This window comes from Sander lucioperca, chromosome 22, assembly GCF_008315115.2.
Source record: "Sander lucioperca isolate FBNREF2018 chromosome 22, SLUC_FBN_1.2, whole genome shotgun sequence".
Classification (NCBI taxonomy): Eukaryota; Metazoa; Chordata; class Actinopteri; order Perciformes; family Percidae; genus Sander; species Sander lucioperca.
The window spans coordinates 15,616,247-15,643,445 of NC_050194.1; the positions used below are offsets into that span (position 1 = coordinate 15,616,247).

At 40.2% G+C, this 27,199-nt stretch overlaps 2 protein-coding genes across 11 annotated transcripts in view; one reads left to right on the top strand and one right to left on the bottom strand.

Moving 5' to 3' along the window:
- Positions 1–435: 435 nt before the first annotated feature.
- tdrd1 (tudor domain containing 1) lies at positions 436–14,171 on the bottom strand. Of its 6 annotated transcripts, none has more exons than XM_035997772.1 (26): positions 14,040–14,171; positions 13,537–13,704; positions 13,352–13,374; positions 13,201–13,261; positions 11,670–11,784; positions 11,468–11,534; positions 11,253–11,333; positions 10,970–11,149; positions 10,715–10,858; positions 10,404–10,569; positions 10,169–10,252; positions 9,671–9,847; positions 9,479–9,586; positions 8,918–9,088; positions 8,212–8,481; positions 7,746–7,877; positions 7,379–7,486; positions 7,062–7,226; positions 6,626–6,976; positions 6,416–6,532; positions 6,210–6,338; positions 2,101–2,268; positions 1,595–1,993; positions 1,199–1,261; positions 1,021–1,064; positions 436–825 (listed from the first exon to the last, which is right to left on the bottom strand). In XM_035997772.1, exons 1-26 carry the CDS (start codon positions 14,080–14,082, stop codon positions 754–756), a joined length of 3,606 nt encoding a protein of 1,201 aa, XP_035853665.1. In that variant the 5' UTR covers positions 14,083–14,171; the 3' UTR covers positions 436–753. The 6 variants fall into 6 exon arrangements, 5 of the variants coding, with proteins under 5 accessions (XP_035853665.1, XP_031171448.1, XP_035853664.1 ...); XM_031315588.2 differs by having other exon boundaries at positions 1,199–1,264; positions 14,040–14,170; XR_004896405.1 differs by having other exon boundaries at positions 753–825; positions 1,199–1,264; positions 1,606–1,993.
- Positions 14,172–14,884: 713 nt separating this feature from the next.
- The window catches only part of ccdc186 (coiled-coil domain-containing protein 186), a 29,720-nt gene continuing 17,405 nt past the window's right edge, over positions 14,885–27,199 (top strand). For all 5 annotated transcript variants that reach the window (XR_004896348.1, XM_031315082.2, XM_031315083.2 and 2 more), the window contains exons 1-8: positions 14,885–15,050; positions 16,737–17,722; positions 18,197–18,323; positions 19,199–19,327; positions 22,524–22,736; positions 23,172–23,291; positions 24,105–24,209; positions 25,066–25,164. Coding sequence is in view for 4 of the 5 variants with exons in the window: in XM_031315082.2 (XP_031170942.1) it covers positions 16,755–17,722; positions 18,197–18,323; positions 19,199–19,327; positions 22,524–22,736; positions 23,172–23,291; positions 24,105–24,209; positions 25,066–25,164 (1,761 nt within the window). In the remaining variant the exon portion in view is untranslated. The remainder of the gene's footprint in view (positions 15,051–16,736; positions 17,723–18,196; positions 18,324–19,198; positions 19,328–22,523; positions 22,737–23,171; positions 23,292–24,104; positions 24,210–25,065; positions 25,165–27,199) is intronic.

Consider the following 27,199-nt stretch of genomic DNA (forward strand, 5'->3'; position numbering starts at 1 on the left):
CAAAAAAACATGGCAACCATCAATCAAAAACTCTTAAGTTGCTGCTTGCGGGTTCAATTGTGGCATTTGAGCTGCTTCCTTCTGTTGACTGAGAAAGGGTTTGAACCCTGGATTGCTGCTTGCTGCTATATTTATTTATTATTTGCTTTAAAGCAAAAATGTCCACAGAAATTCCCTCAAAAACATCACAAATTAAATCACTGTTAATCATAGAACCTTTATGTAAAAACTGAAACATGTCAAACATAAATCAATCAGGCTGGACATCCCACCTGAACAGGTGATTAGGACTGAACAAAGGAACAGATGGTAGCACAGCATGCTACAGCACACTTACAGGAGACACAAACACACTAATAATAATAATAATAATAATAATAATATAATATTATATATTATAAGATGATAATTGAGGTTGATCATCTTTTGTTACAGTTTTCTGCCAACTTACACAAACCTAAAGTGTTTTATGAAAACCTCCAGAAATATTAAAAAATAAAAGTCACTGGAATTTAACCACAGGTTAAAAACCTAAAAGTCCTGGATAAGGACACAACATTAAAGCTAGAAAGCAAAATTAAAAGCTGGATGGCATTAAAGGTGACAAAATTAAAATTACAAACTGTGTGGCTGCGTCTGGAGACCACATTCAGAGTTAACCTGTTCTAAATAAACAGGGTTGGAAGAATAAACAACATGCTTGGTTTTAACAAGTTGGCAAACAAGACTATAAAGTTATGTAATTGGTAAATCTTATTTTGTCTGTCCCACAAACTGCTTGATGAGAGAAAGCTGCAGCTGCACCAACTGTTCCAGGTGGTCAATCTGTGAAAGGTAACAAAAACAATGTTATCCATTTGCACTTCAAATTTCAACTGCTCAAGCCATTTCTTAACATGTATGACATAACAATGTAAGTCAACGTTGGCCATTAACTCCTAGCTTAACAAACTAAAAAACAATGCTCTATAAAATTAAAGTTCAAAGATGCTTTCCAAAAACAGTGAAGCCAGCTTTGACCTTAGTTGTCAGGTTCAGACAGCAGCAGCTAGAGGCCTGAGGATCTGGAATTCAAACAGAAAGCCAAGTCAATGCTATACCATCCAACTAATTGTAGAACGAAAGTGTGATAAAAAGTTTTAAAACATTTTAAGTTAGGCAGTCGCAGATCACTGTTCTCGTTTTAAAGCATACATACCGTTAGTTTTGGTATCAATTTTGCATGGAGGTTCCATTTGCGCAATTATCTCCTGAACGGGATCTTCTGAAAAAAGCAAGATATCAGTACAAATGCTGCTTGGTTTCAGCACTTACCATAACTCGTAAGCCATTATGGATAATTCTTTATTAGATTTTTTTTATGAAGATTCAATGATTAATCAGTAAAAATGAATAGATTAAACCAATGATTTAAATAATCATTACTTGCTGCACTTCTTTCCAGTATTTTGAATCTAATTAAGCACTTAAAGTAAAGCAATATGATGCATACCACAAATTGTGAATATAAAAAATACTGGGATAGCTAGGATATTTTGTTGAATTTATAATGCATGGAAAGACAAGCAACAAAATATAAAAAACAACAACAAACCATTGACTGACACAGCAGAGGTGTTTTTCTTCTGCTGGGGAGTCTGGGGTTCCCGCTCTGGGATGGTTAGGCCGGTGGTAGCAGTTGTATGTTTCAGCCCCTTTTGGGTTTCAGGTATGACCATGGGTTGGGGGGGGCAGTCATGTACAACTGTGGTGCTGTCAGTTTGGTCAGCATTCTGGGTGGTGGATGAGCAAGGATTACTATTGGCCTGGTCCTGTAGCGCATCCAAGATCATGGTGGTGAGGTGCCCCCCGCCCCTCTCAGTGGGCAGAGTGAGTGAGAGCACGTTAACAGAGCCATTGAAGGACTGGACAGTGGCGAGGACACCATTCAACAGCTGGCTTTGAAACATCTGCAGCACTTCCTCTGGCAACTCTGTAGGGAAGTGTTCCTTACCTAGAAACGGAGGACAAAGGGGGGGGGGGAAGAGCGATTACAAATAACACTTGTTTGAAACTTTAAAATAATTTCAGAGAACAGAAATAACGTCCCCTTTGTCTTACCAGTGAGGGTGCAGCGAGTGATCTGAAAGGGGAGCTGCAGCAGGTGCTTGGTGATGGGCAAGATACGGGAGAATGGCACCTTCTCACTGTTCCCGTAATCTGCATAGATGACACTCATCTCATTGTCACCGACCTCCAGGACCACTGCACGGTACCAGTTATTGTCAGCTGAAAAAAAAAAGTTCAGGGTTTTTAATTCCATTTATTGGCAGTTTTGTGAGCACCAACAGATGCTTATTAGATTTTGACAGGGATATCTGTTTACCTTCATGTCACAACCTCCAGAAGTTGTTTTTTGTGTATTTTACTGCCATGATCGGTTTGTGTATTCATGTATCTACGAAATGGGCTAAATAAGAATACATATTTTCTATTCATTTAGAGCAGGGGTCTTAAACTCCTGGCCAGCGGGCCACTTCCGGCCCGCGACTTGATGTTAAAATAATAATGTAATTCGGCCCTTGAGGGTATTTTTTTTTTAATTATTTTTTTTTTACCCCCACAATAATTAAGATACATTTTTAGATAATAAAAAAAACATTTAATTTTAGATAAAAAAAACAAACAATTTCATTAAAAAACACTTATTTTGAAAATGCAAAATAATTGCAAACGAAGTGCGCAGGTGTGGAACAACACGAAATTCACGACACAAAGACGACGACGAGGAGGGAAAGTATGTCGCTTTCAAAACCCAAGAGAAAGGTGGATAGCGAGCATAGACAGTTTCAAGAAAGATGGAAATCACAATATTTTTTTGTTGAGTTTGGTGGAAATGCGATCTGCCTCATATGTAAAGAGAAACTCGCTGTTTAAGGAATACAATCTCAGGTGTCATTATTCGATTAAACACGGCGAGCAAGATGAGAAATACATGGGAGATGATGACAGGAGATAACGAGCCGAGCAGCTACAAAAAGGACTACTATCCCAGCAAGAACTTTTCCACAAAGCCGGTAAGGACGCTGATGCTGCAGTTGAAGCAAGCTATGTGGTCAGTGAATTGATTGCCAAAGCGGGAAAACCATTCACCGAAGGGCAGTTTGTGAAGGACTGTATGTTGCGAGTTGCTGATATTCTCTGTCCCGAAAAGAGCTTATTCAACAACGTTTCTCTATCAGCAAACACTGTGGCCGAGCGGATTAATGGACTGTCAGGTAACATCTATAAAACAGTTACAGGACAGAGCCCGCAGTTTAATTGCGTACTCTGTTGCGCTTGATGAAAGTACTGACAAAACGGACAATACTCAGCTAGCAATTTTCGTCAGAGGTGTTCATGACAAGTTTGAGGTGACAGAAGAGTTGCTGAGTTTGTGTCCAATGTATGGCCGTACCACAGCAAAAGACATTTCAGCAGCTGTGCGGTGCGATTGAGCGGCTTGGTCTGCCGTGGAACAGACTGATGGGCATTACCACTGATGGAGCACCGTCCATGACAGGCAAGAAAAATGGACTGGTAGCGCTGGTACAGAGAAAGGAAGAAGATGCTGATCCAGCTATTGCTCTGCACTGCATTATACATCAACAGTGTGGCAAATGCTTGAATTTTGAACATGTGATGTCTGTCGTCCTGAAATGTGTTAATTATATCAGGTCCAGAGGTTTACAACACCGCCAGTTCCGGGCCTTTTTGGAAGAAATTGAGGCATCGTACGGTGATGTGCTGTACTTTACTGAGGTGCGCTGGCTAAGCAGGGGAAACGTGTTGAAGAGATTTTTTTTGAGTTAAGAGCTGAAGTGAAGAGATTCATGGAAAATGGCAGGCTAGATATTCCAGAGCTTGATGATCCAAAATGGATAGTGGATTTGGCTTTCCTTGTGGACATAACACAAGAACTAAACATCCTGAACCTAAAGTTGCAGGGCCCTGGTCAGCTCATCACAACAGCCTATGAGAGTGTGAAAGCTTTCTCCACAAAACTGAGATTGTGGAAAACTTTGATGAACGTTTTGCGGACTTTAAAAAAGGTACACCGGACACCTTTCAGCTATTTGCATACCCCTTCTCAGCTGATGTGGAGAGTGTCCCCAGTGTTTTGCAAAATGAACTTATTGACTTGCAGTGCAACAGTGACCTAAAAGCTAAATTCAGAGAGGCACAGGGAAAAGCAGACAAGATTGGAATGTTTCTGAGAGAGCTGCTTCCATCATTCCCAGAGCTGTCCAGAGTTTTCAGTCATGTACTGTGCCTTTTTGCAAGTACATATGTGTGTGAGAAATTGTTCTCAACAATGAACTTTACCAAAAGCAAGTACAGATCAAGGCTTACAGATGCCCATCTTGAAGCTGTACTCAGAGTTTCAACTGCAACGGCCATTAGAGCAAATGTGACTCAACTTTTGAGCACAAGCGCTGCCAAGTATCTGGCAAGAAATAAAGCACAAATAGGCTCAAAGATGATTCGTTTGTTGAGGGAAATACAATAAATTAAAATAAATAGTTTACAGTTAAAGAACAGTTAAAATATGGATACAAATGTATAATTGTGTTTGAGTGTTATTTGTTGTGTTAGCAAGAAGTAATGCATTCTGGTATTTCATTTATCAGTTCCTTGCCAGGTTTAAATAAGTTATGAGAGGAAAATATTTTTATTTGGTGTGAATCACACACATACCTGTTTTTATGCTTTGTTTTTATAATTTGTATTAATATTTATTTTATCATTATTTTATTTATAAGCTAAGGTTGCTAGCACAGGTGTCTAAAAAGACTTGCACTTTGCTTGCGGTTTTGTGTTATACAGTATTTAAAAAAAAAACTAAAAAAACTGCACTTTCAGAAATATCCGTTCTTTTTTTGTATTATTCTTGAACACTGACATGGCCCTCCAATCAGATGATGTTGGCAGCAGTGGCCCCCAGCTCATTTGAGTTTGAGACCCCTGATTTAGAGGCAATGTCTAAAGTCAACAACATGCAGAAAATGTCTTAAGTTCAGATTCAAATAGCCTTGAATCAACCCTTTAAGAGATGACAAATATGACTACCTACAAAGCTGCCCTTAAAAATAGATGAGCCTTTACCAGCTACAAACCTACAGACAGCACTGAAAACTCCATTAAAACAGACCCTGTTGTTAACTGAGCTGCGGAATGTATGCCACGCTATAGTCTCCTTCTTGCATACTGTGTTTACAGAGGAGCCGCTCCTACGCTCTGCAGCACACGCTGTGTAATTATATCTACTAGCAGACACCAAATTACCAGCTTAGGTCTGCAGGGGCAACAACTGCAGGTGGGGTCTCAAGAACAGAGAGCGAACATAAAAACTGGATGTAAGAATGAGAGAATGGAATTCATGGTGGCAGATTGTGTCTGTGTTTCCTCTGAGTGAATGATGGATCAGCTGGTCTGTCCTCATATGGTCTCTTGGCCTGTAATCAAACGATGTGTGGGAATGATACTGCCTGAGCGATGGGGCTTTCCCCTGCTGACAGTATCTATCAAACTCTGGATGCAATTTCCTTATAAACCACGATGTTGACTAATCCACCTACTCAACTGTAATCTTTTGTCACATACATTTTCTCAAATAAGATTACATTGTTTTAGCATAAAAGCAAAAAATAGTGTTTACCAAAAGTCTAGATATATCAATATGATTTTTCAACATTATTGTTAGCCATTATGCATGGCTAAATTTGAAGTTGCATTTACTAACTTTTTTGTTATCCATTGTAAAAATGACACTTAAAATCTTGTTAGGATGTGAAGCACCATGAATTCAGAAGCTTGTTCACAGTTACTCACTTGTAATTACCTGTCTGACACCTAGTGGTTTTAAGGGTCATGGCAATGCTCACAAACACTGAACTAGTCTTGCTCACTCACTCAATTTGCGTCTACAGTAGTGCAGAGAGCTTCGCATCTATTGTCTGTTTCCTTGTTACTGTTCGCTACCTGCCTCTTCAAAAGCTTTGATGGTTTAACAATGTACGTTGTTGCTTTAAGAAGAGCTGCATGCTATAGCAGTGTGTGTTACATTTTGGACATACACTTTATGTCTATCTGGCATTGTGATAGAAGGAATACAAATTGAAGTTCATCTCTGGACCTATTTTTTTTTATGATGTACAGAATGTATTTATGGAGTATTAAGTGTTCCTCACCAGAGAACTGGGCACAGCAGGCAGCCCCAGGAACTGGTCTGCTCAGGACAGTGGAGGATAAACAAGCACGAATGTTGCTGCAATAGGCAACCAGCTCCATCATCACCTCCTGAAGCTTCTGCTGGTCCACTGCACAAGAACACACTGAAATTACAACAGGAAGGAGTATCACATTTTCACCATTTGTGCAAACCGAGTGTTCTGACCCTGGCTAGGAACGAGCAGGTAGAAGAGGGAAGGACTCGTGACAGCTGCAATGCAAGGCTGAAAGGTGTCGTTGAGAGGCAGCTCCACTGTCTTCCAGTCCACTGGAAAAGATGGGGCTGAAACAAGATTACAACACACTATTTCAACTGGGCTCCTTAAAAACATAAACCATTGCATTTCATGTTAAGAACACCTCTATTCTTGCAGACCTTCTGATGGCACTGCAGAATGACCCTCTGTTGGCATCTTTTTGGAACTGATTCCTGTCTGGTCGGAGGCTTGCACATGCATTTGGCTGTTTTCATTTTCCTGTATGTTCTCTTGGTGTTTGTGTTCAGAGCCTGTGGTTGCATGTGTCTCTTTGGGAACCGCTCCAGGAACTTTGGCTAGTTGCGCAGAAATGAGGGCAGCTGCCACATTCTGCCCTTTGCTCTCTAGCTCCACACCATAGCCTTGTTCAGTGGCACAAAGGACACGTGCAGAGAGCTGCTTGCCATCCACCAGACTCTGGAACCACAGCAGGGCTTCACTGCTCCACTCTGATCCCAGGGGCTCCACACCTGATTCCAAACATACACACTTTGTAAGACGCATAATGTTGCAAAGTTGAATGCCCCTTTTATTCTCACACACACACACACACACCTGTGAGCCAGCAGCGAATTGCCTGGAAGGGTAGATTCAGGAGTCGGGGTGTAATGGATCGAATGTGGTCCTTTTCCACTTTCATGCTATAACCATAGTCCACGAAGTTTACAGACACGTCTTCAGACAGCTCGTTTACCATAGCCCGATACCACTCTTTATCACCTGGGGAGCAAAAAGCACATTATGTACAACTAAATCCCCCAAAACAAGAAGAACACAAATAATCCTGAATGCCATCTGATCAAGGCTGTTAGGAAACAGTTCCATTTGTCAACAGTGTTTATAACAACCAGTGGTACGTTAAATAATCTCACCTGGAAACATGGCACAACAGGGCTCCCCCACTTTGGGCACAAAAGGTGAGGCCTCTGCCGCACAATGCTGTTTCAACTCAGCCCCGAGCTCTATCAGCCGCTGATGGTCTGACAAGCATGAAATGAGAAAAGGTCACAATTAAGTATTAAAATAGAAAAATCAAGTCTTATGTGGACATCTGAAATTACCATAACCATATTAATATAAATCAATAAATTATAAAAAGGAATATAACAAAAAACAATAGAACCTATAATATACACAATGCAGTTTTTCCCATAGCTTTTCAAGTTACTTGCATTATTCTGGAAGTGCAAAGAATTAAATACTTAAAATAATTAATCTAGGCAGAAGAAACAACTATACCTGTGGGATTGTTGATCCGGCAGTAAAACTCTTGAGGGTTCTCCAAAACACTGGCCAGCAGTGCCACTGTCTGGCCGTCACATGGAAGCTCACTACAAGACCACACCAGAGGCTCACAGGCTGGGGCCGGTACTGAAAAGCATTACATAAGATTTAGGCCTTACTATCTTCCCACTTGAACAATGTATTTTAAAGAAAAAAATATAAAGTTAGTCATAAAATTCTCTAATTAAGACTATGGTAGGTACATTTGATAGAATGACTCAAGTGACATTTCAGTTAAACTAACATTACCCTAACATACAATATCCTGAAAAGGTAGAGGCAGTCATCATCATTGTTAAACACCCAAAAGGGTCAATCACTGCTTCGATTTGAGAATTTTCTCCCCCGCTATGTTTTAGATAGAGAACTGGATATAATTTTAATGTAATTATAATTAAGTAATTTAATGTTAGTCACTTACCACCATGTGGTTCCGCAGGAACAGTTGCTGTCTCGTCAGCCTGCTGGTCACTGCTGGTGGGAACAGGAGGAGGAGCAGGTGCAGCGAAACCAGCAGAGATCAACAGCTCGGCTACATTGGCCTGAGGATCACTGGCCTCGTCAATCATGGCCACCAAAGCCTTGCCCTCATGTGCTCCCTGGATCTCAAGGCGCAGTATTCGGTTCGATACCCTTCGCTGCAGGGCCAGCAGGCAGTCCTCTGACCAGCTCTCCCCAACAGGCTGCACCCCTGGAATGGAGCCCAACGACAGATGCTTGAGAGGATGTGAGACAACGCGTTTCAGAAAGACACAGATGTGCGTTTTCAAAGGTTTATTGTAAAAGTTAATAGTTTCATGGGCATTAGGGCTAGATTTGCTCTAATAAAAGGAATGTATAGGTCAAGGCATTTTCAACTATCTGAGATTACAACTACATTTTTCAGGTACCAAAATAGAATAAGTTACTTTATACACTATAGAGTGAAGGCAAGGCAACCTCCTGGTGACATACTGTCCTACATAACCAATAAGGTAAAGCGTTTTTTGAGTAGCTTTCTTTTGAAAAGTTGGGTGACACTACAAAATAAAGCAGCAGAAAACAATTAAAGAATATTCAGCCCTGTGACTCAAAGCAGATCCATCAAACAAACTTTGGTAAAGTTTGATTTACAGCGCATATACTACCTGCAAGACCACAAGCCATAGCCTGCATGGGCAGGGCCAGTAGTGAAGTGCTGATAGGCTGCAGGTAGCCTAAATCCACCTCCTCAGAGTTGCCAAAATCAAGGTAGCCGACACAGACGCGTTCCTCTGATGAATAAGCCAGAATTTTAGCCCTGTACCACTGCTTGTCCTCTAGAAGAAACACAGAGGTCAGAGCTAGATTAGGTTCACAATGCAGGTCATCAAAAAGAAACTAATTTGATATTATACTGTATGACACCATGTTTTAAAAGCTGAATTTAGAAATGTATACACACAGAATCTGAATTGGTCAGTTGGAGCACCTTTCAAACCTGAGGCATTTACAAATCATGAAAACGCATTTATAAAAAGGAATACACTAATCCTGTGGCAAATAACTCTTTGTGTGCGTCATGTATTCACTTGTTAGGCTACAATAAAAACACAGTTTTACTTTAGTAAATGGCATAATCAATTGCGCATATTCTCAATAACCCAACTGTCACATACTGGAATGTGTTAAAGGGTGATATATTCTCAATATGCACGTATGTGTTGTACCTGAGAACTGGGCACAGCAAACTGTGCTGGGGGCTGGCCTGAAGTTGTGGGGGGCTGGGGCCTGGCAGCAGTGTTCCCTCAGCTTCAGCTGCAACTCCTGAATCACTCCTGTAAACCAGAAGCTCTCAAGTTAAAGATACATGTCAAAGTCCAGAGGTTTTAGTTGCGTGTACCAGATGAAAAGCTACTTACCAGCGTTCTCCACCTTCTGTACGATAATTTCATTGGGTGACTGAAGATGAGTAACCACAACAGAGAAGGAGTCACCTACTGCCAGTGTCAGTGGCTCTGGTGGCTGAGCCCAGGTGTTGTCATCCTTCCCATCGGAGAGACGCCTGAAGTTATCCAAGGATGCACTTACCATGGCATCTGAGGAAAAAAAGAAATATATATAAAAAATATTGTATAATGCAAGACACCTATATATAGATAGATATACAGATATATAGATATCTTGATATCTTGCATTGCTCTAAATATTGGTTGCAATGCAACAAATCAGATGCTGAAAAATCCCATTACGTGTTGCCAGGGTTCCTGTAAAATCTTTGGATATAAATTAAATTACCTTCATGACTTTCAATACCTGAAAACAGGCACCTGTGTAATACATATTTCAGCAAACTTCTTTGTCACAGCCCTGGTCTGCAGTCTGATTTCAGATGGGATGGTTAAGTACATATGGCTTACTTATTTTTTGCTGAGTTGGTGTTTCGTTGACTGTTTCTTCTGCTGCATAACCGTGCTCAAGGAGGAAAGTGCTCAACTTCTTTCCTAAAAGACAGGTAGAGAATTGTCTTTATGGCTTCAAACTTCGGCAAATCCTTTATCTGTATAAAGGATACAAGGATTGTATTCCTGTCACAAATGACACATTTCCCATCATAAACATGTTTTTCAGCATTCCCAACTCAAGATAACCTACCCATGGAAAGCAGGATATCCACAGCATGGATGCGGCCATTTTCTAGTGATTCCACCAGTCTAACAGTCACAATCTTGCCGGCCAACAGCTGTTTCACTGATATACGGCACTCGCCTGACCAGTTGCCAGTCACTGGGACCACCCCAGCGATATGGCACTCCATTGCCTGGAAGTAATAGATGCAAGTGCTAGTGTCATCATGCAAGACACTGCAAACTGTCGGCGTGAATGTTATGTAGTGGGAGTGTGTTATCATTACCATGCTTAAAAAAATAAACAAAATAAGTTGAGTGGTGTGAATATGCACTCACGCATGGACAAAATGGCTGGATATTAGCAGCCAGGGGCTTGATCCTATCCACAGGTACATCCTCTTCATTGCCAAAGTCAATGTAAAGGATATTAGCCGTCTTCTGGTCAGCAGCTAAAGTCTGGACCAGGCCTCGGTACCAGTTCTAAACACAAAATAAAGGCAAACACACAAAGTGGCACTGTCAAGAACTGAGCCAATGTGCATATTAAAACATGCGTCTCTTATCAAATTGCTTGAGAAGACCTCTGCTCACCAGATCACAGGAGAACTGAACCGCGCAAACCTCACCAACATGTGGTACATATGTCCTCATTGATGGGCAGCTGTTAGTTTTCTGAAGCTCTGTGCTGATGTACTGCAGAGCTTCCAGCAGCTCAGGACTTTGGGCAACGAGAAAAAACCTGCCAGGGCTGTAGAACTCTACAACAGATGCCTAAAAGCCACACATAATTACAGCAAAAAGACATTGCGTGTTCGTATTAAATAACGTTGGCTAGATCAGTCTTTACAGTTGAGGCAAACTGGGAATGTTGTACCTGGATGTCTGTTCCCTTAATGATTTTAGTTATATGCAAGTCCTTGAAATAGACCCTCTGGAGGCTGGATGCATCACCGTGCTTCAATAAACAGAGGTTAAACATGGATGACAAAACATTGACCACAAATCCTTTACATTGCGTTATTTCAAACTTTTAAATGTTAAGCTTGACTTTTTACTTGCATAAGAAGATCTCCAAATCACTGCAATTACCTTAGACTCAACCGGGCCGGCTCCGTCTCCTGTCACCAGCAAAGCTGTTGTTTCCTTAGTTGTCTCTCTTAAATTAAAAGAAACAAGTGAGTGCACTTTGTCTATTAAATTCCTGACTGGTGAATCACAGTGATTGTTTTTTGTTGGTATTAAATATTATCACAGCTGACAGTTAATGGTAGTCAGGGTCTACGCATCTTACTTTTCAGGTTCTAGATCAATGGACTTGCACATGTGTCTGTGTGCCTTCCAGTCTTCTGTCTGACACACCACAGAGCAGTAAGGAGTCTTCTTGCAGCGCTTGCACCGAAAATTTCCTGTCAAGTGAATACACTTTTACTGCTTCCAACATTACATGATGGCCAAGCTAACTTTTCTTCATTTTCCAGGAGCACGAGCAGATAGCTGACAGGAACATCATGATGAAAAAGTTTAAGAGGAAAAAAAGGCATACCATAACACTGGCTCTTCCGTGTCTACCCTTCATAATAAAAGCCCAGCTTAAATTCCTTTACAGCATTTCGCTAAGAGGAAACTCAATAAAAAGCCATTTTGCCAACACTAAATATCAAACAAAAGCCAGACACTATATCGTATTAAGTTGCTGTGAGCTGTAAATGCGAGACTATATTGGAGCTGACCAGGCAAAGACAGCCGTTTTCATCAGACTCACCCTGGGTCCGTTAATTAAGTGGACTGCTAATAACTAATTACTGTCGGCAAAATACAACCGCAATTAAATCTATTCTTCAACGTTAACCATCAAGCCACTAAGCCTGCTTGGAAATGAACACCTCTGCTGAAGTATTAAATTTGTTAATGATAATGACTAGACGACACAGCACCACCGTCATTAAACGCTGACTGTGGCAATATCAGCATGCAATATCGTTAACGATAAAGACAACACTAAAATGTAGTTGAACAAAAACTCTCACTCTCACTCTCTCTCTCTCTCTCTCTCTCTCTCTCTCTCTCTCTCGTAAAGGTAGTAGTATAATGTCTTCCTCTGATGTAGAAGTACACTGTAAATCAGTAGTAGGCTATACAGTGGAGTTGCATATTAAGTGGTTTGGGTTCCTTCTGTAAGTAATTTTGGAGTACAATTTGGTTCTGGAGAATGCTACAAGTAGCAATACCACAGGCCAAGCAACGGCCGTTCCAAACAGGCATATTTTGAACAGGCACTGTACTAGTTTAAAATCATTACATAAAAGGCATGGCACACTCCATGATCTTTTTTATATTTTCACTTTTATAAATGTTTATTTATCTAATAGGGTCTTAAATATTGCAATTGATTTGCCTTCACATTTGCATGTTATCATTATCAATATGCCTTTCACCAGAAAACATCTTGCCATAGGTAATATAACACACATGATCTGAAGACAATCTTAACAGCTTGTCAGCATTATGTCCTCCATGAGTCTATAAGTACGATTTTTTGGAGAATGGAACGCTCCAAAACTGTATCTTAGCAAAGCCACTCTGATGTGGGACCAGTTTTGGTAATGCCAAAAAACCCAAAATATACATTTGATGTGAATCTGCTCATTAATAATCATAATGTAAATGTTTCAGAATTTGCCTTTCAGGTTGATTCTCATCAGTTATTTAATGGCAGGTGGATAAAAACTTGTATACTGTTGGCACTCCATGGTGCAAGGCTGCAGGAACTTTACATATGCCCTTCACATGGAGTTGTGCGACTTTAATGGCGACAATATTACCTTGCTGACCACAGAAGTTGCAGAAGTATACAGTCAGCGCTGGTGGTATGGATCCTAACACCTATGAAGACAGAAAATACTTGAAAAATGTCAATGTTCAGCAGAACACATTGGTTTTCCAATTATGAATAACTGCAAGTGTGTTACATACTGCAGATTGATCCCTGCTGATTCCTGCAAAAAATAAAAGAGGAGGAATGAACATCGTGGAATGTAGCTAAGGTCTGAGGTAGTGGCTAATAATATTGCCATGTTCTAGGATTAGCATTGTATTGCTGGTATGCCAGGCAGGTGTGTCCGGTAATGAACGATCAGCGAATGATGGCATTGATTTACCGTCTCCAATGGCGCCTGAGGCGGGGCGCACAGGTGTTGCATTGGGCATGGTTGGATGTCTTGGAGAAGGCAATGCGGTAATAAGAGCCACGGGGGTCGATGATGGTTTCCTCAAGGGCTGGTTAGGTCGAACCAGGTTTGGAGAAAATGAGCGGTACATGGTGGCAGCTGTGAATGTTATAAATACTATGTAAAGTCAGACTTAGTCAGAGTTAATTGAAATATATTGAAAAGTGCACAAAATGTCGTTTTACAAATAAAAAGTACTGCATTCTTAGCTAGCTAATCAGCGCCGAAGCAGCTAACGATTATATTACACTTGACGGTGATTGATGTTAGCTGGCTAAGTTAACGTTAACTAAAGTTAGCAAGCCAAAGCAAACGGCGACAAATACAAAACTTACAAAAACATACTTAAATAATGTTATATTACGAGATAACTGAATAAATAAACCAAAACAAATGACTATATCTGTACTTTATGGTTTAATATTGCATTTTACCTGTGTGCACGTGTTGATGGTAGAGGTAAAGTGTGTTGCACATGCGCAGTAGCCTCAATTGCGGATAGGTCAAGGGCAGAATGAAATTACCGTAATTCTCAACTTCTGCTTCTGTCCCAAGAATAAAGACACATTCTTTAAGACTAATTATATGTAGTGGGTTTCAGTATTGACCTGGGACATTAGTATCATAATTGCCTTTCATTTGCCCGAGCTGTGGGGACCTTAGTTTCTTGAAAATATTATAAGTGATCATGTCTGTCTGTGCATTGGATGCTGGCTCACTGCCTTGGTTATTGCACAATGCACACTGACTTAATTAATTGCATTTGAGTCAAATATAAGTCAAATATGACATTGTGTGGATGCCACATACAGTAACTGTACAGAAAATGCTTTTTTTCCCTGTTTTTCTTTCTTTATTTCAACAAAACACAAAGTCTGCTAACAAGGTATCAGCTAAAGGGCCTGTGGTGTTCAAAAGGCAGAATGCAGCAATCACTGTCAATAACAAGCATATTGCAACAAATATAATATATAATAATGACAGAAATAACAATTTATTCAAACACTGAGGGTTTAGGCTACATTAAACATTATAAGGGTTGGGGAAAAGTTTAGTTTTGGAATTGGTATCAACTTGGCAACATATACCCGCTACACTATCTCATATTAATACGAGACATATGTGTGATGTTTAATGTGGTTTACTGGTGTATGTGTGTTTATGTTTGGTATAACATTCCATTTAGGTAAAGGTGCATATATATATATCGTATATCAATGGGTGAAGGTGTATCTGTCGTGTGTTAACGTTACACTGACGTCATTTCTCACCGGCCCGTCATTGGTTTATATCGCTTCATCGTTTCTCCCGCAGTGGCCATATTTGTTGATGTGTCATATCAAAGTGACTTGTTGGGGCTATCAGCTGGTAAGGCAGAGAGCCCAAAGTTATCTCTTGTCTGGGTTCTCTCCGAATTGAACTACACCATGGGCTTTCCGCATTCGGTGGGTGAAAATCTAACCATGTTTATTAAGCTTTATTTGTCATTTATGTTAGACGCTAATGTTGGCGTTAGCTACGCTAGCTAACGTTACAGTGTAAGCGGATTGTGCTTGTGGCTAGCTAACGCCTCTCTTATCATCGTTAGCTTAGCTAGCTAGCTAAAGAAAGCAGTGCCTCCATAGTATAAAATGTCAGTCTGCAGTTATGCTCTTAATCTATTCGAACCATTCATTTTTACGTTTGTGTTGTACGTTTACGTTAGGTAAGGTGCGATCATAATGCCATGCAGTGTTAACTAAGCAGCTAGCACGATTAAGTCAGTGTTGGTAGGCTAATGTTCAATGGCCCGAAGTGTTAATAAAACGGCAGTAAATACAGATGGCACATCGGCGTGCTTCTTGCTAACTACACATTAACCAACCCGATGCATGCTCCAGCTAAAGGCTGTCTTTTAATAAGACTCGCTACTGCCATTACGTTAACTACTTTTGACAGTGTTCTTATGACACCTGTCGCAAGAGCATCAACGCCATTGTGTGTGTTTTATCGGTTTGTGCTTTCACTGCTTAACTCGAGAAGCTTGATTGTTTTGATCTATGTGATGGTGGAAAGCACAAGTCTTCCAGGTTTTAATTGTAAGTAAAATTACGATCCCCAAGTGTGTAATACGGCAGACGTGGGGCAACTGTGCGGATAAGATGGTATTGAAAGAGGTATGGAAAATGGTGCTGGGGGGATGTTGGGTCAGGAAACATGGTGTAACATATCATCTTTCAACAACTCAGAGAGCTGTACTAAAGATTACATCGCTTCCAGCTATTCTCAGTCAACTGTCAGTGATTAACAACACAGTAGATGCTGACAAAGCAATTCTCAGTCCAAGGGAATAATGTTTAACTGCTGAATATTTAATTTAAGAGGTTCAAGCCATGACTGAATGTTTCAGACTGAGACAGGGCCTACTTTGTCCATTACCTTTTTACCTGCCTTAAGTGAGCAGCGGTTGGTTAATTTTCAAGAAAAGTGTCATCAAGCTGACCCAAAAAGGTTGTATTTCTTATTCTCAAAAGTAAACACGAGAACTGATCCATGTGTTCACCATGTACCAGCCCTTAGATGTTGTATTGTGTTTTTATATTTCTTAATATTAGACACTGTTAGTAGAAAAGTTGTACACTTTAAATTCAAGTCAAACATTGTACAGTCCTTAATTGTCATAAGTGTGTTTTACCATCACTTGTAAATGAATTGATGATACACTTTTAAGATGAATGCAGTGAGGCTGTGTAATAATCTTGAATACCTATGTTAGTTATATGACGTACTGTGCCACACGCCCACAAGTGTAACAATGTAACAGGTGTTGAGAGGGCCACACCTCTTAGTGTGTCTGTTGGGCATGTCTTTGAGTTATGTGATCCTTTTGGTAACAGATATGAAGCTTATTCCTCGGCATTGGCAGGGATTTTCCTGGCTCAACACAAAGTCAAGATTGTACCTAATGACCAGAAAGGAACACCACGCAAAAAGCACAGGGCTGCTGTATTAGTAACATCCAGGAATTATAGGCTGTTCACAGAAAAACTGTTGTCAGACAATGTATGAAAACCCAAACCATTTTTTTTGTCTTTGCCCCAACTCGGTCTGCCTCTCCTCTCTGTGTCTGCTTCTCCATCTGTCTCTGGCAGATTTAAACCAGAGGGTCCATGGAACAGCCTGGTCCTGCCTCAGATACACACATGATGGAAGGATCGGAGGTTGAATCTGTGTTGGAGGGATTGCAACTGGTGAATCAACCTCATAACAGCACATCTAACATAGAAGAGGAGCAACAAACCTCTTACAACAGTGCAGATGAGGCAGAAAAGGTCAGTCAGGCAAAGGATGAAGCAGAGCTTGACAGTAAATTAATCAAGACTACGACAGATGTCCAGACAGAGATAAAGACAAAGTCGGAAGCTCCAACATGCAGTCAGGAACATGTAGAGGGGAGAGAGCTGGATGCTGATGACGGCTGTAATAACAATACAGTTTCAAAGGAAGGCAGGATCCCTTCACTTTCAAATGAGGCTGGCCCAGTCACCACTTTGGATGATGTGGTAGAAAGCTCTCCTTCTGTTCTTGAAGGGACAATAGAAACCTTATTGACTTTTGATAAAGGGAAGGATTCTCATTCCACCACTCCAAACAGCAATGAGCAGCCATCAGTCTTGGTTACAAATTGTCCCACAGAGCCATCGCCTGCTGATGATAGTGGATCAGCTGAGAGTCCATCATCCACTTCCAAAAACTCCCCCACCGACTCGACAACCTCCTCTGGGTTCTGTAATGGACCTTCTACCCCCAGTTCAGAGACTGTTGGCTCCTCCCTTGTTTCCAGCCCACAAACCAGTGCTAACACCTCAGCCCCCTCACATGCCTTGTCAAGTCCGTATGACACTGATTGCAGCCGAAAGCTCATCTCTCAGATCCAGCGCTCGCTGTCACAGGAGTCACTGCTGGATGAGCTAGAGTCAGAGCTGTTGGCTTTTCAGCTGCCTGAGGGGGGACGTGGAGGTGAGAAGAAAGAGAGCCCACCTGTCAATGGTCTCCCTACAGACCAAGAGGGCTGCATGGTGGTCTTTGAGAAGTGTGTGCAATTCAAGTATGCACAGCAGGAGAAATCTATTCAGAGGTAAACTGCTATTTCATCAGTTCAAATGGATGCAGTATGTTGTCAGTTTATTAGATGAATCAATGTCTCTGCTTTATCTGCTGCCTAGACTAGCTGATGGTGTACTAGGCCACCCTAATCACTTCATTTTAAACTGCTATTTGTACAGTACTTAGCTTCCATTGTAGTGGGTCAGTTTAGCAAGAGATTAACATACTTTCTAATTCTTTTTCTTTTTCTTTCACCTTAGTTGTATTAAATCTGTCTTAATTAAAACTGGTACACAAGAATAATTGTTTTAAATTCCAAGCAGTTTTATTGTGGTAGTGAAACTGGACTTTTTGGCTAAATGACACAGAATGACACACACATTTTCATATTTTGCTCTTTCTTCTAGCCTAAATAACAACGGTCTAAATTCTTCAGTACTTTGTGTGGACTTGACCTGAATTGGTAGTTTATGATTTTGTGTGTGTGGTGCTTCTGTGTATATAGGCTGCTTGAGGAGAACAAGAGGCATCAGGAGCTGATCCTGGGTATTTGTTCAGAGAAGGACAACATGAGAGAAGAGCTGAAAAAGAGGGCAGAAACAGAAAAGCAGCACATGGCCACTATTAAAAAGGTTGGTTTCATCATCTATGATCTAATGTTCATGGTCAAATGGCACTGACTGTTTTGGAGCACAAACCCAAGTTATGTTGTCTGTATCTATCCCTTGGTCGAAAACAAGCATATTGTTTGTCCTGCATGTCTCTCCAAGCTATTTTTAATCTGTTTTTTGAAAACAATGGAAGCCTATTTACCATATGTTTGTCATCAACAAGGAAGTGCTCCTCTGCAATGTTTTGTCGGACTGCCTGCCTGTGGCGGACATTGACTTCTGCTAATTGTGATCAAATTTTTAAATTTTTGCTGTATAATGTTTTGTGTTCGGTACTGTCACATCTTAAAAAGAAACAACTTTGCTCCACAGCAGCCTTAAACACTGATGGCTTATCAGAGTATTGCTCTCGACCAGCTTTTTCAACATCCTGTGTCCTTTTTGTGTGTGTGTGTGTGTCCTATGCTTTGATTTACAAAGCTTACCATCCATCTAACACACCAAAACACAAGTAGTTCTCTGTTCATTGGATCTGGACTAGTATTGCTATTGCCATAGACAGAACAACAATTGATGCATTCTTTCTTGGTAACAGCGTTTGTTTAGGCATTGTGTAGCCAGAAGGGTGTAGGAGGGATTTTTATGACGTGCACACAATGCATGCTTTTCTCTCCAACCATCATATATAATTAGTTTAGGCTTATCTTTTTTGTCCTGTCTTTCCAGTAAAAGTCTCTGATTTTGAGGACTGAAACAATGGCAAACTGCCTTCCTCTTAATGTGCTGTATATCTTGCCTCCCAACATTTTGTCAGGTGTCATCCTGTGAAGCAGGTTTGCCCAGTTGTGGCCCAAGGCTTACATGCTGCTTACCCTGTATACTCCCTGTTTCTGCAGTTGGAGGGCAGGGTGGAGGAGCTGCTGAAAGAACTTAAGGAGTCGCGGGATAAACTAATTCACCAGGACCAGGCAGCTAAGGCTGCCCTCCAGCACATGCATAAGGAGATGTCCCACAGGCTTGAACAGGTATAACTGGTACCCAAATACTGTGAGGGTCTTTGATAAGCTTGTCCAGCAACTTGGTTTTGCCCCAGTCTGACTCTTATTTGCATGTTTGGCCTTGTTCCATTTTAGGCTGCTACAGTACCTTATTTTGTGACCTTTCATCAGTGTTTTAACATGCCCTCCTTGAGAGCAGAGGGATTGAAATGGAAAGCACCTGCCCTTGTTCACTTTCAGCGCCAACTTTTTGAATCGACCGCCAGTTGTAGGCTTATTACTACTGCTTCAAGTGTGTCTTATTTTTGATCGTATTTTTTTTTAATTAATTATCGCATTCTATCCCTGTTTTTATGTTCATTTTATGTCTGCTTATGTCATGCAATTTCCTTATTGTAAAGTATTTCATGTATGAAAGGCGCTTTATTTATAAAAAAAAAATACTTATTTATTATAAATATAAATACCTGCAGACTCATTTCAATGAGGCTTGTTAACCAGCTGCATGAGATTATTCTGATTTAAAAAGTTTGTGTATCATGATTAATCATATTAATATATAGGCTATATTTCACAAAAACAGAATTTCTTCCCTACATTTACAGATAATGTTGGAAATAAAGAAATCACACATACAACTATCTAGTAAATAAAACGTTTAAAGTAGGCTACATATTAACTGATAGTTATATTACCTGTTTCAGTAAAATATCAAGCTATCGATGAGGAAACTAAAAAATCTAAATGTATTTATCCAATTTATTCATCGTCCCCTTCTTTAGTGGTCAGCAACAGGAGTTTTAGCGGTTGTACATGACTGACACCTAACCGAGGATGTATTTTCTTGCACCAAATGCATAACTGCAATGCATTGTGGGTGATATCCACCTCTGGAGTGACCATCATTGTTCACTCGCTCCCTCAGCCCTCCAAGGGTCGACCTCACCAAGTTCACTTCAATTTTTCAGACAAATGGAATGACACTAAAGATAGCAGTGGGGATTCTCCTAAGGGCAAGTGCTTAGGGAAAGTGAACTAGGGCATGTTGAAACACTAATGGAACACAGCCCGAGTTTGTCACTTAAAGGTGCTCTTAGCGATGTTGGGTGACGTCACTTCTTGTTGACGTTCAAAGTATTGTCAAACAAAACGGAGGCTAGCTCGCCCCTCCCTCCTCCTCATCCCGTCCCCTCCCTTCCGTGCACTAACCCCCCAACCCCACCCCCAAATCCTTCTTGTCAGTTATTGGCTGGAACACTGTTTGTTATGTTTCGTGGTGCAGGTTGGCGCAGTTTGTTTTTGTTGCTGTTTGTGGAGCCTGGGCTGTCTACAGAGACCGTGTTTTTTTACAGTGTGTTCAGGGGACAGGCAGCTGCGGATAGTGAGGAGATATTTGCTGTATGTGACAAAAAATGTTGTAGCCTAAAAAATGTGTGATCGTTTAGAGCACCTTTAACTCACAATGAAAAAATGCTATGGGTAGTTTTTTTCTAGGTTTTTTTTTTTTTTTTTTTGTTGTTACAGAAATGACAACCAAACAGTTGAGGGATACTTGGGGATATACTGTACATTTGACATAAGATGGTACAGGATACTCGGTGTGAGTATTATTGATGTATTGACATGAGCTCAGACTACAGCTCCCGTGGTCACAGATGTCCACAGAGCTTGTCGGAGAGAAATGAACAGCAGACAGTTAATGAAGACATTTTATACCACAACACTCATCATCAACATACAAAACAATAAGTGTATTTATACAATATGTATACAAGATAATGGATTTTTAATGTTTAATTGAGAGAGTTCAGAGACAAGAATCAGTTGTCTGAAATGTACTAAAAGATTTGCATTTACATCCACATTTTTGGTTTGTGTTGTAATGTCACTATCAGACAAACTGTAGCCTGAGTATCTCCTTCTACAGCATCTGGAGTACCTCAATCTATAAACTGAGTCATTGAATAACTTGTACCACTTTACACAAATAAATGTTTTCATCTTTTGATTTAAATTATTGCTAAAGTAACTGATATAAAGGTAACTCACAACTGGCCAAAAACACAGTACACTAGTTTTTGCCAGACATGTTTCTTTGACGATGTTTGCACAAAACTAGCCACTGAACAGTCAAGGTCTTTGCACACCAAACTCGTTATTGCAGATGTAATCACTTGTTAAGCGAATAGTGCAGGAGAGCACATTTTTCATCTGATAGTTTCCACACCTGGTTGAAACCATGTAGGGCACTTTTCTCTTGACAGTTTTGTTATACTTCACAATTTTTAATTTCACTGTTCAGTGAACAATAAGAGGTAGTTGTGTCTTTTAAGCCTTTCCCTTATATCAGTCCTCCCTTGTATTAAGATGGTGACCCGGTTATTTTATAGAAACTCTGTGCCACCTAAATAATCATTTCTTTTAACTTACTCTTTTTGTTATGATGCCTGATGCATAAAATGTGCTATACCTGTTTTTTTTTATTAAGTTGTATTGTTAAAAACAAACACACACAACAACTCTTATACAGTTTCTCCCTCCTTCTCTTGCTCTCCTAAAAGTCCAGCTTGTAAGCGCATGCAGTGAAGATTGTACATAAAAACTGTCAACTGACAAGCTAAGAAATGGCACATGAGCATCTCATTGGCATGAGGAATGAACACACACAGGTGTGAGACCAGTAGTTTGTACCACACTGTGCCCTGGTCTTAAAAGTGCTAGGATAATGAAAGGAGGATCGATAATGTACATAATTGTTACTTTCAGCCCTAGTAAGCAAAATATGGGATTAAGAAAGTGTGGGTGCATTACTTTATTTGTACTTCAATAATACACCATATTATACAGTGAAATAATGCAACAGGAAATTAACTTTTTAACATTGCTGACAAGGGGAAGCACGTCAGCTTCATTTGTAAAAGGTTGACAAGATGATAGTCGTACAGTCACTCAGCAGTTTTGTTTTCCATCTACACTGCAATGCAGGATTGTCCTATCTATCCAACTGTCCATTTTTTATTACTTGTGCCAGTCCAGGCTGAAGTTGCAGCAGGCTAAGTAGAGAAGCCCCCACACTTTTCCCCCAGCCATCTCCCTTTAGGTATTCCTAAAAGGAAACATCACTTTCTTCTGATCCTCTTAAGGATCAGTACAAGCAGCAGCTCAGTGACTGAAGTGTGGGAAATTATTTTAACCTATTTAATGACATAAACAACCATCTCAGGTGAACAAGAAGTGTGATGAGGCACGCCAAGAGAAGGAGGCCATGGTGATGAAATATGTGCGGGGGGAGAAAGAGGCCCTGGACCTGAGGCGGGATAAGGAGAGTTTGGAGAAGAGTCTGAGGGAAGCCACCAAGGAGGTAGACCGCCAGGCCCTCCGAGGAAACCAGCTGGCTCAGGAGAAAGGTCGGCTGCAACAGCTGTATGATGCTAAGGTAGATACTACTACTGTCAGTTTTAGGGGCCTTGTTAAAGAGTTCTTATTTTCCAAACTGTTAATATCAGCACATAAAGGCTCAATAACATCTCTGCTTACTGTTTTATTTGCATTGATCTTCAAAAAAATTAGCCTCTGATAAAAGTAAACATTTTCTAAGTGGTACAGTTGTTTTGATGTATCCATTTGAACCTATTGCATTTTGCTTTATGTGGTAAATTGATTGAATTTAGTATAATTTGCATCTGGACACATTATAACCATGTTGGATGTCCGACTTGGAACTTGTACGCTTCATAAAAATATTGGGGAATTAGCAGGGGAAGAACATCAGGACTAGTTAATTAACAAGTATCTCAGCTCAGCCAAATATCTGTTTTCTGTCCTATCCTCTGATATTGTTCCTGCTTCATCTATCTCTCTCTGTTCTCAGGAAGGCGAGGTTAGCAGGTTGACTCGAGAGGTGGAAAAGTTGAAGGAGGAGATCAACTCGCATCTTATCAAGGTCAAATGGGCCCAGAACAAGCTAAAGAGTGAGGCAGATGCACACAAGGTAATGTTAACTGCTATTTTGTGTTAAACCTTTTACTTACAAACAATCCTGTTGAGACAATCCTGTTGTATGTAAATGCAATCTTTGAGAACTTATTAGGTTAACTTATAGAGGTATTTTCTTATTTTTGGTCCACTACTATAAACTTATCAAAAACACAAAAGAGTTCACCATATTTTAATTACTTGTTCATAATATCCTTGGGCTTTAGATGCTATTGTAGTGGGTATGAACCTGAACATGCTGCAGTTAAGGTTTAATCAAATGATACAAATAGCAAGATTTACATATTTACATTCTAATAGAGTAAGTAAGGTTGAAACATACATTTGTTGCAGCTCCAGTATACAGTTAATACATTTCCCATATCAGTTTAAAAGAACATACTTTAATTTCTGGTTAATGTTGATGTTCTTAATTTAGTCTATAAACCACGCCTGTTGTTTGTCAAAGATGTGCGCCAGAATACAAATGGCATCCCCTTCAGTCATTTCATCTGCAGCCGCTCCATAAAAACATGATTAGATGTGTCATTTGATTCAGGGGCGAAATGGGTCGAAAATGGTACAGTAATGATCCTGCAAGGAAATCATCATTAACATTGTTGCTATTTTTGGAAATGTCTATTACGAAGTAATGCTTTTATTTTGAACTGCCTGTCTCCAAGCAGATACACAACAATAAATGGAGGAAAAAGCAGAAAGTCAAATCATTGCATGGCATTATCCATTACAGGCTTTGATTTGAAGTGAAATGCTGTTTTTGTAGCGTCATAATTACAAAAGCATGTTTATGTTGTTTATCTGTGTGCAGGAAACTAAAGACAAACTGAGAGAGACCACTTCCAAACTGGCCCAGGCCAAAGAAGAGACCGAACAGATCCGCAAGAACTGCCAGGACATGATCCGAACATACCAGGTCTGTGATATTTATCACATAGAAGTATTAGTTTGCTCATGACCAAGAATGTGAGCAAATGTAAAATATCTGTCTATATGTGAAAAACATGGTCTATGTCTGGATTTGTCGGATGTAGTTACAGATTGTTAGTTTTCTTTTTGGCAGCATCACAATTTGCGTGCTTATCAAAATCTACTTATCAAAATCAGTCCGCCTACTCCCTGAATTAAATTAATCAAATCTACAGTCAGTGACACATGAGGTGAGAAAACATTCAGTCTGTATCACATACAATGCTCTCACATACATGGACTGAATGACGCTTTTTGCATGTCAATACAAAAATATGCTTTTCAGTGAGTAAAATTGATTGATTCTGCTTTAGTAGAAAGGCAGTTTTCATTCATACCTTGTGATGGTAGTAGAGAGCTGCCTAAAATTTCTCTCTGTGCTGAAGAGATTAGTTAGATTTATTGTATTCGTCAGTAGTGTGTAATCAGAGCATACACAGACAGCATATAGGAGAACAGGACCTTAAAAATGAAAGGTCCCAAAAAAAGTAAAGCATATGATGAATTTTTGTATGTTTATGTATGATTATCACATTTAAAAAAGGTAACTTACAACATATAGTTAATAAGACCAGAAAAGGAGTTGAACTAAAACCAGATATCTTTTTTGCCAACATGGACATTATGTTTTGGTGTCTCGTTGTCATTAACCGTTGCTTTCTTTTTCCTATGCCCTGTATTTCACCCATCTGTCTTTCTTCCAGGCTTGCCTGACTTTATGTCAGCCCCTCTTTTACTATGCACTCTGTCTTTCACCCTGCTGACTGTCTTGTTTTTTAATCTTCTGCCCCTCTCTCCTCCAGGAATCGGAGGAACTCAAGTCGAACGAGCTGGATGCTAAACTAAGGAAGACCAAAGTAGAGCTGGAGAAACACAAGCAGGAACAAACGGACCAATTAGAGGTGCCAACTGCAGTGTGCACACATACAAACACTTTCTCACACACATGTATAAACAAGAACTCATTAGTGTGTACACATTAGCTTAAGGTGGCCAGTGAGTGGGCACTTAAAATCCTGGACAAAATGTGAAGCTAAGCAGCTTTACCACAAACATTAGTAGTTTATATGCTTGCTGCATACATAAATACAATTATGTTTCTACTGTGTGGCGATCCACCAGAAATACTAAATAAACACTAATGCAGGTTTGCTATTAATTCCAAATCACATATACAGTGCCTGACAAAAGTCTTGTCGCTTATCTAAGTTGTAGGAACAACAAATAATAACTTGACTTGTAGTTGATCAATTGGAATCAGAAATAGTTTATATGAAAGGCAAAGGCTTCTGGATTATGCTTATTATACCAAAATAAAGTTTTGTATCATTCATTGAGTTTTATCATTGAATTAGGACAGAAAGGTCAGATTTGGCTTGGACAAAAGTCTTGTCGTGTCTTTATATGATTCAACCAATCACAGATTAGAGTTTCACCTGTGACAAATACTGTAATTAACACATTCCTGGGTGTGTATAAAAAGAACTCCAGCACACCAGACCTTCATGTGAAGTGCAACCTGACCTCTCACAACATGCCAAAGATTCGACCACAGACCAAAGTGCTGATCATCAAGAGCCTGAAGACCAAGTCTGCTGCTGAGGTGGCAGACATCTTCAATGTATCCAAACGTCAAGTGGAAAGGATAAGAAAAAGATTTGAAGAAACTGGTGAAGTTCATGACAAGTCCAGGTCAGGCAGACCCCATAAGACAACTGTTCGAGAGGACCGTTTGTTGCTTCGACAGTCCAGGGCCAGCCCTTTTTCTGGGCTGGCCACCAGAAACCCCTGTATCTATAACAACAGTTTGTCGAATTCTCTCACGCAGTGGTCTCCATGGCCAAATTAGTGCTCACAAACCAGCATTAAACAGAAGACAACTAAAAAAGTGTGTTGCATTTGCAAAGGCCCACAGCTTGGTGAAAGGATGGACAGTGGAAAAGTGGCAGAAGGTTGATTTTTCTGATGAATCATCCACTGAACTGCATCCCAATTGCTGCAAATACTGCAGAAGACCTGTTGGAACCCGCATGGACCCAAGATTCACCCAGAAAACAGTCAAGTTTGGTGGAGGAAAAATCATGGTTTGGGGTTACATCCAGTATGGGGGTGTGCGAGAGATCTGCAGAGTGGATGGCAACATCAACAGCCTGAAGTATCAACAAATTATTGCTGCCCATTACATTCCAAACCACAAGAGAGGGCAAATTCTTCAGCAGGATGGCGCTCCTGGTTATACTTGAGCCTCCACATCAAAGTTCCTGAAAGCGAAGAAGGTCAAGGTGCTCCAGGATTGGCCAGCCCAGTCACCAGACATGAACATTATTGAGCATGTCTGGGGTAAGATAAAGGAGGAGGCTTGGAAGATGAAACCAACGAATCTTGATGAACTCTGGGAGTCCTGCAAGACTGCTTTCTTTGCTATTCCAGATGACTTCATCAATACGTTATTTGAGTCATTGCCGAGACGTATGGATGTAGTCCTCCAAGCTCATTTTCCTTTTCCCAAGGCACCATGACTTTACGTATGCTCTGATGTTATTGTAGCATGTTTGTGTATTCACAATAAAGTATAATTTCTACCGTACATTGCTGTATTTTTGTATGCGACAAGACTTTTTTTTGTCCAAGCCAAATCTGACCTTTCTGTCCTAATTCAATGATAAAACTCAATGAATGATACAAAACTTTATTTTGGTATAATAAGCATAATCCAGAAGCCTTTGCCTTTCATATAAACCATTTCTGATTCCAATTGATCAACTACAAGTCAAGTTATTATTTGTTGTTCCTACAACTTAGATAAGCGACAAGACTTTTGTCAGGCACTGTACATTCTGCTCCGCCAGGCCTTTTATTGATGGTGTTGATGCCAGCGGTTCTAGTAAAAAAAATGTTTTTTCAGCTGTTTTCATCAGTTTGAGAGGTGTAATTGCC

Coding starts and splice junctions, on each gene's coding strand:
- tdrd1 (XM_031315588.2), bottom strand. CDS start 14,082: ATGTGCAACACACTTTACCTCTACCATCAACACGTGCACACAG. Junction 10,570..10,714: donor TCCAGCCATTTTGTCCATGC/GTGAGTGCATAT, acceptor TATTACTTCCAG/GCAATGGAGTGCCATATCGC. Junction 2,269..6,209: donor CTGCTGTGCCCAGTTCTCTG/GTGAGGAACACT, acceptor TTTTTTTTTCAG/CTGACAATAACTGGTACCGT.